The following is a 15,445-nucleotide window of genomic DNA, read 5'->3' as shown; positions in this document are numbered from 1 at the left end:
ACTGTTGTAACACGTGGCTTGGCATTGTCTTGCTGAAATAAGCAGGGGCGTCCATGATAACGTTGCTTGGATGGCAACATATGTTGCTCCAAAACCTGTATGTACCTTTCAGCATTAATGGTGCCTTCACAGATGTGTAAGTTACCCATGTCTTGGGCACTAATACACCCCCATACCATCACAGATGCTGGCTTTAGAACTTTGCACCTCGAACAATGGTTCCTTACCTCTTTGGTCCGGAGGACACAACGTCCACAGTTTCCAAAAACAATTTGAAATGTGGACTTTTCCACTTTGCATCAGTTAATCTTTGATGAGCTCGGGCTCAGTGAAGCTGGCAGCGTCTCTGGGTGTTGTTGATAAATGGCTTTCGATTTGCATAGTAGAGTTTTAACTTGCACTTACAGATGTAGCGACCAACTGTAGTTACTGACAGTGGTTTTCTGAAGTGTTCCTGAGCCCATGTGGGGATATCCTTTACACACTGATGTTTTTTGTACTTTTTGGTGCAGTACCGCCTGAGGGATCGAAGGTCCGTAATATCATCGCTTACGTGCAGTGCTTTCTCCAGATTCTCTGTGCCTTTTGATGATATTATGGACCGTAGATGGTGAAATCCTTAACTTCCTTGCAGTAGCTCATTGAGAAATGTTGTTCTTAAACTATTCCGACAATTTGCTCACGCATTTGTTCACAAAGTGGTGACCCTCGCCCCATCCTTGTTCGTGAATGACTGAGAATTTCATGGAAGCTGCTTTTATACCCAATCATGGCACCCACCTGTTCCCAATTAGCCTGTTCACCTGTGGGATGTTCCAAATAAGTGTTTGATGAGCATTCCTCAACTTTATCAGTCTTTTTTTGCCACTTGTGCCAGCTTTTTTGAAACAAATTCCAAATGAGCTAATATTTGCAAAAAATAACAACGTTTTCCTGTTCGAACGTCAAGTGTCTTGTCTTTGCAGTCTATTCGATTGAATATAGGTTGAAAAGGATTTGCAAATCATTGTATTTTGTTTTTATTTACGATTTACACAACCTGCCAACTTCACTGGTTTTGGGTTTTGTAGTTCTAAGATAGGAGAGCACAATATTCAACATTGTATACGTATTTCATACCACATCTTTATCATTTGGCAATATGACACATTGTCAAATAAAAATGTTGGAGAAAAATAAATAATGAATGCAGCACATTTTGTTGGTGATGTTGTGAGAAGTCCCATTATTTAAGAACAAATAAGGCAAGCAATACGGTTACTTACCCCAGGAATCCTAGAATGCCAAGGCGATATTGAACAATAACGACCACTATATTTTCATATGCAGCCAATGGAGCTCCATCATACTGAGATGCAGCACCTATTGCCAAACCTCCTCCATGGAGCCACACCATTACCTGACCAACACAGAGCACAGAGGAGACATTTTAACAAGGCAAGGTGTCAAAACTACAGTGAAAGCTCATCAGTTGGAAAGTAAGAATAAAATAAGCCTCTAAAGTAGTGGTTTTCAATATTTTTCCTTTAGATTAAAAAATATATATATTTTTACATTTCATTTCTACACTGTGCCAATAAAAAATAAGCCGCCTCTCTCAGTATGCCCCTGGGCCTTACTTTAGACCAGGGGTCTTCAGCATTTTCTAGACCAAGGACCCCCAAACAAACTTATATATGAAATTATGACCGTATTTTACATTAAACCAGTCTGGAAGGTACCTTGTTATTGTGCAACACAAACAATATTCAAATAATAACAGTATTGTGCTGTTCATAGCTAGCTGGCAACTACCGTGCTAATCGCTAGCTGGCAACTAGTGCACTAATTACTAGTTGGCAAGTTACTAACATGCTAAACAATAACTGGAAACTAGTGTGCTAATCACTCGCTGGCAACTAGAGCACTGACTGCTAGCTGGCAACTAACCCGACAACTAGGGTGTTAATCGCTAGCTGAAAACTAGTGCGCTAATCAATGGCTGGCAACTAGAAGAACGCTAATCACTAGCTGACAACTAACACGCTAATCCCTAGCTGTCAACTAGTTTGATAACCTGCTTGCTGGCAACTAGCAGGCTAATCGCTGGCTGGCAACTAGAAAAACACTAATCACTAGCTGACAACTAACATGCTAATTGCTAGCTGTCAACTAGTATGATAACCGCTAGCTGGCAACTAGCAGGCTAATCGCTGGCTGGCAACTAATGCGCTAATTACTAGTTGGCAAGTTACTAACATGCTAAACAATAACTGGCAACTGTTACGTTAATTGCTAGCTGGCAACTAGTGTGCTAATTGCTAGCTGGCAACTAGAGCGTTAACTGCTAGCTGGCAATTAACGCGACAATTGTTAGGTGACAACTAGGGCGATAATCGCTAGCTGAAAACTAGTGCGGAAATCAATGGCTGGAAACTAGAAGAACGCTAATCACTAGCTGACAACTAACACGCTAATCGCTAGCTGTCAACTAGTATGATCATCGCTAGCTGGCAACTAGCAGGCTAATCGCTGGCTGGCAACTAGTGCGCTAATTACTAATTGGTAAGTTACTAAAATGCTAAACAATAACTGGCAACTGGTACGTTAATCGCTAGCTGGCAACTAGTGTGCTAATCACTAGCTGGCAACTAGAGCATTGACTGCTGGCTGGCAACTAACGCGACAATTGTCAGGCGACAACTAGGGCGTTAATCGCTAGCTGAAAACTAGTGCACTAATCAATGGTTGGCAACTAGGAGAACGCTAATCACTAGCTGACAACTAACACGGTAATCCCTAGCTGCCAACTAGTATGATGACCGCTAGCTGGCAACTAGCAGGCTAATCACTGGCTGGCAACTAGTGCGCTAATTACTAGTTGGCAAGTTACCAACATGCTAAACAATTACTGGAAACTGGTACATTAATCTCTAGCCGGCTACTAGTGTGCTAATCACTAGCTGGCAACTAGAGCATTGACTGCTAGCTGGCAACTTACGCGACAATTGTTAGGTGACAACTAGGGTGTTAATCGCTAGCTGAAAACTAGTGCGCTAATCAATGGCTAGCAACTAGAATAACGCTAATCACTAGCTGACAACTAACATGCTAATCGCTAGTTGTCAACTAGTAGGATAACCGCTAGCTGGCAACTAGCAAGCTAATCGCTGGCTGGCAACTAGTGCGCTAATTTCTATTTGGTAAGTTACTAACATGCTAAACAATTACTGGCAACTAGTGTGCTAATTACTAGCTGGCAACTAGAGCGTTGACTCCTAGCTGATAACTAACGCGACAATTGTTAGGTGACAACTAGGGCGTTAATCGCTAGCTGAAACTAGCGCGGAAATCAATGGCTGGCAACAAGAAGAACGCTAATCACTAGCTGACAACTAACACGCTAATCGCTAGCTGTCAACTAGTATGATCATCGCTAGCTGGCAACTAGCAGGCTAATCGCTGGCTGGCAACTAGTGCGCTAATTACTAATTGGTAAGTTACTAAAATGCTAAACAATAACTGGCAACTGGTACGTTAATCGCTAGCTGGCAACTAGTGTGCTAATCACTAGCTGGCAACTAGAGCATTGACTGCTGGCTGGCAACTAACGCGACAATTGTTAGGCGACAACTAGGGCGTTAATCGCTAGCTGAAAACTAGTGCACTAATCAATGGTTGGCAACTAGGAGAACGCTAATCGCTAGCTGACAACTAACAAGCTAATCCCTAGCTGCCAACTAGTATGATAACCGCTAGCTGGCAACTAGCAGGCTAATCACTGGCTGGCAACTAGTGCGCTAATTACTAGTTGGTAAGTTACCAACATGCTAAACAATTACTGGAAACTGGTACATTAATCTCTAGCCGGCTACTAGTGTGCTAATCACTAGCTGGCAACTAGAGCATTGACTGCTAGCTGGCAACTTATGCGACAATTGTTAGGTGACAACTAGGGTGTTAATCGCTAGCTGAAAACTAGTGCGCTAATCAATGGCTGGCAACTAGAAGAACGCTAATCACTAGCTGACAACTAACATGCTAATCACTAGTTGTCAACTAGTAGGATAACCGCTAGCTGGCAACTAGCAAGCTAGTCGCTGGCTGGCAACTAGTGTGCTAATTTCTATTTGGTAAGTTACTAACATGCTAAACAATTACTGGCAACTAGTGTGCTAATTACTAGCTGGCAACTAGAGCGTTGACTGCTAGCTGGTAACTAACGCGACAATTGTTAGGTGACAACTAGGGCGTTAATCGCTAGCTGAAAACTAGTGCGCGAATCAATGGCTGACAAGTAGAAGAATGCTAATCACTAGCTGACAACTAACATGCTAATCGCTACCTGTCAACTAGTATGCTAATCGCTAGCTGACAACTAGCATGGTAATCACTAGCTGACAACTAAGGTGCCCAATCGCTAGCTGACAAATAGTGCGTTAATTACGAGCTTGCAACTAGAGCGCTAATCGCTAGTTATGTTAAATGCTAACATGGATAATATAATTATTATTCATGTTATAAATTATTTATTCACATTCATGACAGTGTGTTGGCTCAATGTTCATGTGTATTTAAAGATATTTACATTTGAGGGAAAATTGTGGCGACAAATATAAAAACATATATGTAGAGTTTGCCCTTTTTTGGGTTCTTCAAACCACCAGACACTGCCAGGAATTCAGTGTATAACACTGTTTTATTTTGTTCTCAAGGTGCGAGCCTTTTGCTTCCCAGCAACAAGTCTTTTCTGCGTCTGCCCAGCAGCACCTCCAACTCCAACTACTCGTCTCATCACGGCTGCTGCTAATAAAGGCGACAGGTGATTAGATAACAAGGCCCACCTGGGCCATCTACGCACCTGTCGCTGTCTTCGAGGCCGGTCCTGGCAACACCCCCGTTCCGCGGTAGGCCCGCAGGTCACGCCCCCCTCCACAATATATTTTTTTAATTTACAGCCCCCCTGCAGTACCTTTGCGGACCCCTGGGAGTAGTGGACCCCTGTTGAAGACCTCTGCTTTAGACACAACTGCTTTTAGAGCTGTTTGTAAGGGTTAAGTGCACAACGTGACGTTAAATTAGTGAGAAGCCACAACTCTAATCGACTATTTAACTCGTTAGCTGCCTTTCTTGCGAGCAAACCATGGTCATTAAAGAGAGAATGGGAGTGTTATTGCAGTTGGAACTAATTGACACTAATTATTTTTTCAAATGTTGACCCAAAGTCTGAGATGGCAGCTCTCTGAATGAGTCGTACACAGGACATGTTTTACATGCTGATCAATCACACCTTTACCTTTTGCAGGTTTGATTTATTCAGGCTAGAAGGTCTGCATGTGGAGAAGCGAGACATTGTAGAAATGCAACAAAATGCATACCTGCAGCAGTAAAGCCGACAAGCGTTTTTAAGGCTGAAATGCATGCCGGGCAGGAAGAATGTGTTCATGTTGGCAGGTCTGATGTACGGACTAACAGTCTCTGCAGGAATTTGCGATGTCCCAATTGTGCTAATTCACGCTAATTAAATCAATCCCTACAAATGATGGGTAATCTTGCAACCTTCCCACAATCCCCCCCACATTTTGGCCAACCAGCGTCATTTTGGCCAATTAAATGTGTCTCTGAGCTTGTGTTCAAACGTGCACATCAACTTTCTCATCAAAAATAATGTTTGTTTCTTGTGTAGACGGAAGAGCAGCAACATGTAACAATATACCAACCCTTTATTGCTCAAAAGCAATAAAACCTTTATTTAATACCTTTATTTATATATATATATATATATATATATATATATATATATATATATATATATATATATATATATATATATATATAAATGTATATATATAGTCGAGGTTTCTGTGGTTTATCCGTTATACAGTGCTCAATACCGGGGTATTGGTATACTTTAGGTCAGAAAAAACACAGAGGCTATATCATCCCGACAAGCCTGTTTCGCAGGTTTCCCTGCTTGTCAGGGGATTAGGGGAATCCCCCCGAGGAGCAGGGAAACCTGCGAAACAGGCTTGTAGGGATGATATAGCCTCTGTGTTTTTTCTGACCTAACGTATATGTGTGTGTGTCAGTGACGTGCAGTCAGGGGAGGCAGGTGAGGAGGGGCCTCACGTGCCATCATGGAAAGAAAAAAAATGTAAAAAGAAAAAGAAATAATTAAATTGTTGTATGTATCAGTGATTATACTATAAAGATATTTTCCATTTATCTTCATCAGTTTTAGATTATTTTTATTCCAAATCGCTGAGTTTTCACATTTGCCGTTCAAATACTGAGAAGAGACTTGCGGTGATCAGCAGCCAGTTGAGCCTCGCCATGGATTGCGCAATGACTCGGCTAACTGCTGGCCTGCTGTGCAGTGAGACCGTATTGCTATATGAATTATATTATACATTTCCATAGTTTAGTTAGCTGAGGTATATAATGTACAGTGTATTTTGTCAAGAACTGTATGTGTGTAACGTATTTCTTGTGCTGAGCAATCATAAAACGGCTGCGAAGACGCATTGTGTGAGGCTCGCAGTAATCCCGCCTCCTGGTGGTAGAGGGCGCTAGTGATCCCAGAGATCATTCTTGCGACTACTCGGCTGCAGAAGTGACAACAAGCAGCAACAGTTAGCAGCGATCGTTTATTTTTTCCTCTCGCCTGGACTTTTAACATGGAGGATTACATATCTAAAATAAAACAGTTTTCTAAACTGGACTTTCAATCGAAGCAGGAGGTAATAATTAAAGGAAGATCTCCATCGAGACAGAGGGACTTTTAAAACGGAAGAAAGATAAGGAAGACTTCTATAAACAAGTTATCGATGCTTTTGTTCAAAAGGAGCTGCGCATGGACTTCTTTTATAAGTAAAGGTAAGACCATAATAACGTTTTTTTTTATTAAATGTGCTTTTTTGTGTGCTACAGTTTGTATGTGTAAAGTTAAAGTTAAGTTAAAGTACCAATGATTGTCACACACACACACTAGGTGTGGTGAAATTTGTCCTCTGCATTTGACCCATCCCCTTGATCACCCCCTGGGAGGTGAGGGGAGCAGTGGGCAGCAGCGGCGCCGCGCCCGGGAATAATTTTTGGTGATTTAACCCCCAATTCCAACCCTTGATGCTGTGTGCCAAGCAGGGAAGAATGCTGGTATGAGCTTTTAAACATAACCCGTTAACTGCTGCCAATCAAATGGTGAATAAGATTCTCTTTAGGGTTCATATGTTTGTAAATCTGACTGTGATGAAGTCAGTGCCTCACCAGCCATCAACCTCACCGCACGTCACTGATATATATATATAAACAGTAAATTCATATTGAATGTATGTTCTTTTAAACATACCGGTAGTTTGTCACCTCTTTTTACTCCTGCTTGGGTGTACACATTCAGATACAGGCAGTCCTCTGACAGCTCTGGTGGGGTGAACTGTACTGACATGACTTTGGAAGCATTTACGACCAGTTCAGAATCCTGAATACACCTAAGAAACAACGAGACGTAGTTAGTTTCATACAAAAGGTAATTCATGGTCATTCACTCTTACATGGGGGGCTGGCGTGTGCCATCTCTTTCCCCATCCCAAGGCTCTGGATCTTGGGGAGCCGCCAGGCGCAGGGGACCGACTGGAGGGCGGGCAAAGGGGATTCCCAGGAATTGCTTTACTTTTGTCTCTGTGCCTTTTACAGACACAAGTTCTCCTCTTATTTGGCCATTTGTCAGTGAGACCACTGGGTCAATGCTCCCACCTAAAGATGCAAAAATCAGTTAATCTGGTCTGAAATGCTCATAATAAAATGTCACATATCGTATTTGAATGTGAATGTGATTGAACATTAAGGGCTCGATGTACGAAAGGATTTTTTGTACTAAAACACGTGCAAACTTGATAGCAAAGCTGATCCGCTTAAAGAGGATTGCTTCTCTTAAATGAGCAGAATAAGGAGCGCAATCTATTTTGTGTGATGTTTTTCGTGATTATTCAGAAAAATGCTGATTATCAGAACGCAAATATATTTTTTGTTTTAATATATTTTCTGTAGGAGAACAAACATGACACAAACCTTCCTAATTGTTAGAAATCCCACTGTTTGTGTTATACATGCTTCACTGATGAGAGTATTTGGCAAGCACCGTTTTGTCCTACTAATTTCAGCGATCCTTGAACTCATCGTAGTTTGTGTACATGTACAACTTTCTCCCAGATGCTGCCACAGAAAGACGTGTTTTATGCCACTCCTTCTTTGTCTCATTTTGTCCACCAAACGTTTTATGCTGTACATGAATGCACAAAAGTGAGCTTTGTTGATTTTATTGATTTTCTGGAGTGCTTATCAGGCATATTTGGTCAATCCATGACTGCAAGCTAATCGATGCTAACATGCTATTTGTGCTAACTGCATGTACATATTGCATCATTATGCCTCGTTTGTAGGTATATTTGTGCTCATTTAATTTCCTTTGCTTATGTCCTCTGTGTATTTAATTTATATCTGCATGTCTCATGACACATTATCTTTATGTAATAATGGCTGCATTTCTCATAGTTGTTTGTGTGGCATTTTGTTCCAGACTACAGCAAACATTTCCCAGCTTGAAAAGATTGTAATAAATCAATTAGAAGAAGACAGCCTGCCGTTTCCAAAGATGCAACAATGTGTAGAATAAAAATTAAAATACAACATTTATGTCAACAAAGATTTGCGTCAACCTTTGATAGTAGGCTAATATAGCTAATATTGACACTTACATCATGTGTTGCCTTCATTATAAGACTTATATAAGACTTTTAAAGTCATTTTGATAGTAGGCTAATATAGACACTTACATCATGTGTCGTCATGTCCGTTGTGTCCTGAGCAAGACACTTCACCCTTGCTCCTGATGGGTGCTGGTTAGCGCCTTGCATGGCAGCTCCCTCCATCAGTGTGTGAATGTGTGTGTGAATGGGTAAATGTGGAAGTAGTGTCAAAGCGCTTTGAGTACCTTGAAGGTAGAAAAGCGCTATACAAGTACAACCCATTTATCATTTATTATGTGTTGCCTTCATTATAAGACTTATATAAGACTTTTAAAGTCATTTTCATAGTAGGCTAATGTAGCTAATATAGACACTTACATCATGTGTTGCCTTCACTATAACACTTATATAAGACTTTTAAAGTAATTTTGATAGTAGGCTAATATAGCTAATATAGACACTTACATCATGTGTTGCCTTCATTATAAGACTTATATAAGACTTTTAAAGTAATTTTTATAGTAGGCTAATGTAGCTAATATAGACACTTACCGGTACATCATGTGTTGCCTTCATTATAACACTTATACAAGACTTTTAAAGTAATTTTGATAGTAGGCTAATATAGCTAATATAGACACTTACATCATGTGTTGCCTTCATTATAACACTGATTTAAGACGTTTAAAGTCATTTTGATAGTAGGCCAATATAGCTAATATAGACACTTACATCATGTGTTGCCTTCATTATAACACTCATATAAGACTTTTAAAGTCATTTTGATAGTAGGCTAATATAGCTAATATAAACACTTACATCATGTGTTGCCTTCATTATAACACTTATATAAGACTTTTAAAGTCATTTTTATAGTAGGCTAATGTAGCTAATATAGACACTTACATCATGTGTTGCCTTCATTATAACACTTATATAAGACTTTTAAAGTAATTTTGATAGTAGGCTAATATAGCTAATATAGACACTTACATCATGTGTTGCCTTCATTATAACACTGATTTAAGACGTTTAAAGTAATTTTGATAGTAGGCTAATATAGCTAAAATTGACACTTACATCATGTGTTGCCTTCATTATAACACTTATATAAGACTTTTAAAGTAATTTTGATAGTAGGCTAATATAGCTAATATAGACACTTACATCATGTGTTGCCTTCATTATAACACTTATTTAATACTTTTAAAGTAATTTTGATAGTAGGCTAATATAGCTAATATAGACACATCATGTGTTGCCTTCATTATAACACTTATATAAGACTTTTAAAGTCATTTTAATAGTAGGCTAATATAGCTAATATAGACACTTACATCATGTGTTGCCTTCATTATAACACTTATATAAGACTTTTAAAGTAATTTTGATAGTAGGCTAATATAGCTAATTTTGACACTTACATAATGTGTTGCCTTCATTATAAGACTTATATAAGACTTTTAAAGTCATTTTGATAGTAGGCTAATATAGCTAATATAGACACTTACATCATATGTTGCCTTCATTATAAGACTTTTAAAGTCATTTTGAGATTTTTTATTTATTTTTTGGTCTAATATGGCTCTTTCAACATTTTGGGTTGCTGACCCCTGACTTAAGGGGCTGATTAAAACAAATTCAATTGATGTGTTTTATTGTCTGATCTAAAAAATAAATTAAATATCGTTTGTGTTTTCACTTAGGAAATGTGTAATTATAACATATCTTCTATATGAAGGAACATTTTTCAATAAGCACGTTCTTGTATTTGGTCATTCCATATGCATGAATGCGTTGTTGTTGTGATGATTCACCGCTACTCTGCACAGTGCACTGTCAGTGCGCTAGAAATAGTTTCTGCTGTCTATCGATTGCAATTCTGTATTGCACAAATGGTATTACATATTAAAAATGTGTGCTCCTAGTTCGGGGGTATGCAACCTGCGGCTCGAGAGCTGCGCCGCCCTAGTGGCTTTTTCAAAAATGTATGAAAAATGGAAAAGGATGAGGGAAAAAAATATTTTTTTTGTTTTAACATGGTTTCTGTAGGAGGACAAACATGACACAAACCTCCCTAATTGTTAGAAATCACACTGTTTGTATTAAACATGCTTCACTGATTCGAGTATTTGGCGATCACCGTTTTGTCCTACTCATTTTGGCGGTCCTTGAACTCACCGTAGTTTGTTAACATGTATAACTATCTCTGACTTTTCTAACACGTGTTTTATGCCACTCCTTTTTTGTCTCATTTTGTCCACCAAACTTTTAATGTTTTGCATGAATGCACAAATGTGAACTTTGTTGATGTTATTGACTTGTGTGAAGTGCTAATCAGGCATATTTGGTCAGTGCATGACTGCAAGCTAATCGATGCTAACATGCTATTTAGGCTAGCTGTATGTACATATTGCATCACTATGCTTTGTTTGTAGGTATATTTGAGCTAATTTAATTTCCTTTAAGTCCTCTTAATTCAATTTATATTTGCATGTTTCATGGCACATTATCTGTATGTTGTCATAGCGGCGTGGACTATGGGGTGTTTGTTTTCCCGAAATGCAAGTAAGTTGGAGCGGGCAAGGCGTGAAGGTAAGGACATATTTATTTAAACACTAACAAAAGGAACAAACGAAAAGCGCGCACAAGGGCGGAAGTACAAACTTGGCTAATGAAAACAAAAGACTAGCCCAAAGGCAAAAACTATGAACATGAAAGTACAACACTTACTGTGGCATGAAAAACGTGCATGGAACAATGGCTTGGAATAAAAGGTAGCATGGGTAATCTTGGCATGAAGTGAGCAAAGGTAATGTCGCCAGACAGACTGCCTGGCAACTGAAAGCTTAAATAATACCGACATGATTAACGACAGGTGTGTGAGTGCAGACGTGGAACAGGTGAAACTAATGGGTAACCATGGAAACAAAACAAGGGAGTGAAAAAGCAGGAACTAAGTGACCAAAACCAAACAGGACATGACTAAAACAAAACATGATCACAGAGACATGACATATGTAATATTGGCTGCATTTCTCATAGTTGTTTGTGTACCATGTTGTTCCAGACCACAGCAAACATTACCCAGCTTGCAAAGATTGTAATAAATCCATTAGAAGAAGGCAGTCTGCCGTTTCCTTTTAACTTGGACACACACATCTATACCTTTGGCATTTCTAAACCAGTCATTTCCAGTTGTCTCACCCTCTGAGAAGCCTCCATTTTACTAATGATTTTGAATGTTGTAAAAATGTGTAGAATAAATATTACATTTTAACATTTTTGTCAACAAAGATTTGCGTCAGCCTGCAACACATAGTCATTTTGATAGTAGACTAATATAGCTAAAATAGACACGTATATCGTGCGCTGTCTTCATCATAACACTTATATAAGACTTTAAATTTTTTGCAGCTCCAGACAGATTTTTTTGTTGTATTTTTGGTCCAATATGGCTCTTTCAACATTTTGGGTTGCCGACCCCTGCTCTAGTTCAACAACATCGCTCACAGGTTGGAGAGCACAATAACATGAATGTGGAGGGCACATAATGCCAGTAGTACACACAAAAACTTCATTTAAACCAAGCGGTCTGCACCACTTTTCAACTGCACATGTCTTAGTACAAACCCCGTTTCCATATGAGTTGGGAAATTGTGTTAGATGTAAATATAAACGGAATACAATGATTTGCAAATCCTTTTCAACCCATATTCAATCGAATGCACTACAAACACAAGATATTTGATGTTTAAACTCATAAACGTTTGTTTTTTTTTGCAAATAATAATTAACTTAGAATTTCATGTCTGCAACACGTACCAAAGTAGTTGGGAAAGGGCATGTTCACCACTGTGTTACATGGCCTTTCCTTTTAACAACACTCAGTAAACGTTTGGGAACTGAGATAACACATTTTTGAAGCTTCTCAGGTGGAATTCTTTCCCATTCTTGCTTGATGTACAGCTTAAGTTGTTCAACAGTCCGGGGGTCTCCGTTGTGGTATTTTAGGCTTCATAATGAGCCACACATTTTCAATGGGAGACAGGTCTGGACTACAGGCAGGCCAGTCTAGTACCCGCACTCTTTTACTATGAAGCCACGTTGATGTAACACGTGGCTTGGCATTGTCTTGCTGAAATAAGCAGGGGCGTCCATGGTAACGTTGCTTGGATGGCAACTTATGGTGCTCCAAAACCTGTATGTACCTTTCAGCATTAATGGTGCTTTCACAGATGTGTAAGTTACCCATGTCTTGGGCACTAATACACCCCCATACCATCACAGATGCTGGCTTTTCAACTTTGCGCCTATAACAATCCGGATGGTTCTTTTCCTCTTTGGTCCGGAGGACACGACGTCCACAGTTTCCAAAAACAATTTGAAATGTGGACTCGTCAGACCACAGAACACTTTTCCACTTTGTATCAGTCCATCTTAGATGAGCTCAGGCCCAGCGAAGCCGAAGGCGTTTGTGGGTGTTGTTGATAAACGGTTTTTGCCTTGCATAGGAGAGTTTTAACTTGCACTTACAGATGTAGCGACCAACTGTAGATACTGACAGTGGGTTTCTAAAGTGTTCCTGAGCCCATGTGGTGATATCTTTTACACACTGATGTCACTTTTTGATGCAGTACAGCCTGAGGGATCGAAGGTTACAGGCTTAGCTGCTTACGTGCAGTGATTTCTCCAGATTCTCTGAACCCTTTGATGATATTACGGACCGTAGATGGTGAAATCCCTAAATTCCTTGCAATAGCTGCTTGAGAAAGGTTTTTCTTAAACTGTTCAACAATTTGCTCACGCATTTGTTGACAAAGTGGTGACCCTCGCCCCATCCTTGTTTGTGAATGACTGAGCATTTCATGGAATCTACTTTTATACCCAATCATGGCACCCACCTGTTCCCAATTTGCCTGTTCACCTGTGGGATGTTCCAAATAAGTGTTTGATGAGCATTCCTCAACTTTATCAGTATTTATTGCCACCTTTCCCAACGTCTTTGTCACCGGTTGCTGCCATCAAATTCTAAAGTTAATGATTATTTGCAAAAAAAAAATGTTTATCAGTTTGAACATCAAATATGTTGTCTTTGTAGCATATTCAATTGAATATGTTTTGAAAATGATTTGCAAATCATTGTATTCCGTTTATATTTACATCTAACACAATTTCCCAACTCATATAGAAACGGGGTTTGTAGATCACCCGCCACATGTCCACAATTTTACAGTTTGCACATATTGTTTAGCGTGTGTTATTTGGATCTTAGTATATGCCCTAAGAACGCACACACACGAGGTCAGTTCTATCATACCAACCCTCCATGCTTACACCTCCAACTACTAATACTTTTTTTCTTACTTCAACTAATTTGCATCATAATTAAATTATCCCCTCAACTCCCCCCAAAATGGATTAACTCGCTGGAATAAAAGAGACAATACAACATACATCCATAAACGTGGATGCATGTGAAAAAGTGCAATATATTTATCTGTACAGTTATCTATTTATTTATTTATATATGCACCTTATTGCTTTTTTATCCTGCACTACCATGAGCTTATGTAACGAAATGTCGTTCTTATCTGTGCTGTAAAGTTCAAATTTGAATGACAATAAAAAGGAAGTCTAAGTCTAATTTATTGCTATTACACAAACTTTTACAATGCACACCTGTACCTAATCTGAAAGTATGGGTTATTTTGAGTAGTATTATTTATTAGGAACTGGTGGGAGGAACAATCACAATGAATAAACAACATAGGGTGATGGGTCAAATGCAGAGAATAATTTTGCCACACTTAGTGTGTGCGTGACAATCATTGGTACTTAAACTTTAACTTAACTTAGCATCCAAGTTGGATGGTGGTGCATGTGTTTATCTATAAGCCAAGTGTACCACTATATTATGATTATATAGAGTTGTGAATGGGGAAATATAAGTGTGAGAAATGTCAAGGTTGGCGTTTGGTGTTAGAAAGATTAAAAATTGTGTGACTTTCACGCTAAAAGCGCAAGGTTTGGCAGCTCGAGTTACTCCCACTTGCTGAAGAATGTCTCCAAACTCATTGGGTACATATTGAGTGTACTTACAATCGAAAACCATTTGGCCTCTACCACTCTATATTTTACTGACTTATTATAATTACAACATATTTACATTTAACCTTATTCAACACAGAGGCATCACTGAGGTTATTATTATTACCTTACCTTGTGTTTCCTGTGCTGTCACTGCCACAAGATGAAGCAGATAAACAGAGAACAATAATCTCATCCTGATTAGGTTCAAAAAAGAGAATGAATGCTGACTGATGCTCCTTACATTTATGCTCACACACACACACACATACACACACACACACACACACACATGCACGTCAAACCTTAACCTTTTACACTCACTCACTGAAATATACACAACCACCGCTTCTCCATCGATTTGAACTGCGACGAACAAACAGTACTCTGACCGCAGAGTCAAAAACAGTTCTTTGACCATTCAAGTCCAAGCAACACGAGTAAAAATGCTCTGTATCTAATGTTACTTTCTGCTAAATTACAATAGACTAGAGGAAAACAACTCTCACACATCTGTGTATACATATGTTTGTTAGTTTATTATTTATTCCTTTGTGCTGATTTTGGCACACTTCTCCCAAAAGTCATGTGACACTCACTGGATGGTGCTCTTTAATTAATGTGGTTACTCC

At 39.2% G+C, this 15,445-nt stretch overlaps 1 protein-coding gene across 1 annotated transcript in view; it reads right to left on the bottom strand.

Annotated features, from left to right (window-relative positions):
* Positions 1–15,108, bottom strand: part of ces3 (carboxylesterase 3) — a 33,328-nt gene extending 18,220 nt beyond the window's left edge. Inside the window, exons 1-4 of the mRNA XM_061969766.2 lie at positions 14,946–15,108; positions 7,530–7,731; positions 7,328–7,466; positions 1,266–1,399 (exon numbers count right to left, since the gene is read on the bottom strand). Coding sequence (XP_061825750.1) covers positions 1,266–1,399; positions 7,328–7,466; positions 7,530–7,731; positions 14,946–15,009 — 539 coding nt within the window. The 5' untranslated portion in view covers positions 15,010–15,108. The remainder of the gene's footprint in view (positions 1–1,265; positions 1,400–7,327; positions 7,467–7,529; positions 7,732–14,945) is intronic.
* Positions 15,109–15,445: the final 337 nt, after the last annotated feature.

Source organism: Nerophis lumbriciformis, linkage group LG10 (genome assembly GCF_033978685.3).
Source record: "Nerophis lumbriciformis linkage group LG10, RoL_Nlum_v2.1, whole genome shotgun sequence".
Taxonomy (NCBI): domain Eukaryota; kingdom Metazoa; phylum Chordata; class Actinopteri; order Syngnathiformes; family Syngnathidae; genus Nerophis; species Nerophis lumbriciformis.
This window is presented reverse-complemented; position numbering and strand designations above follow the sequence as displayed.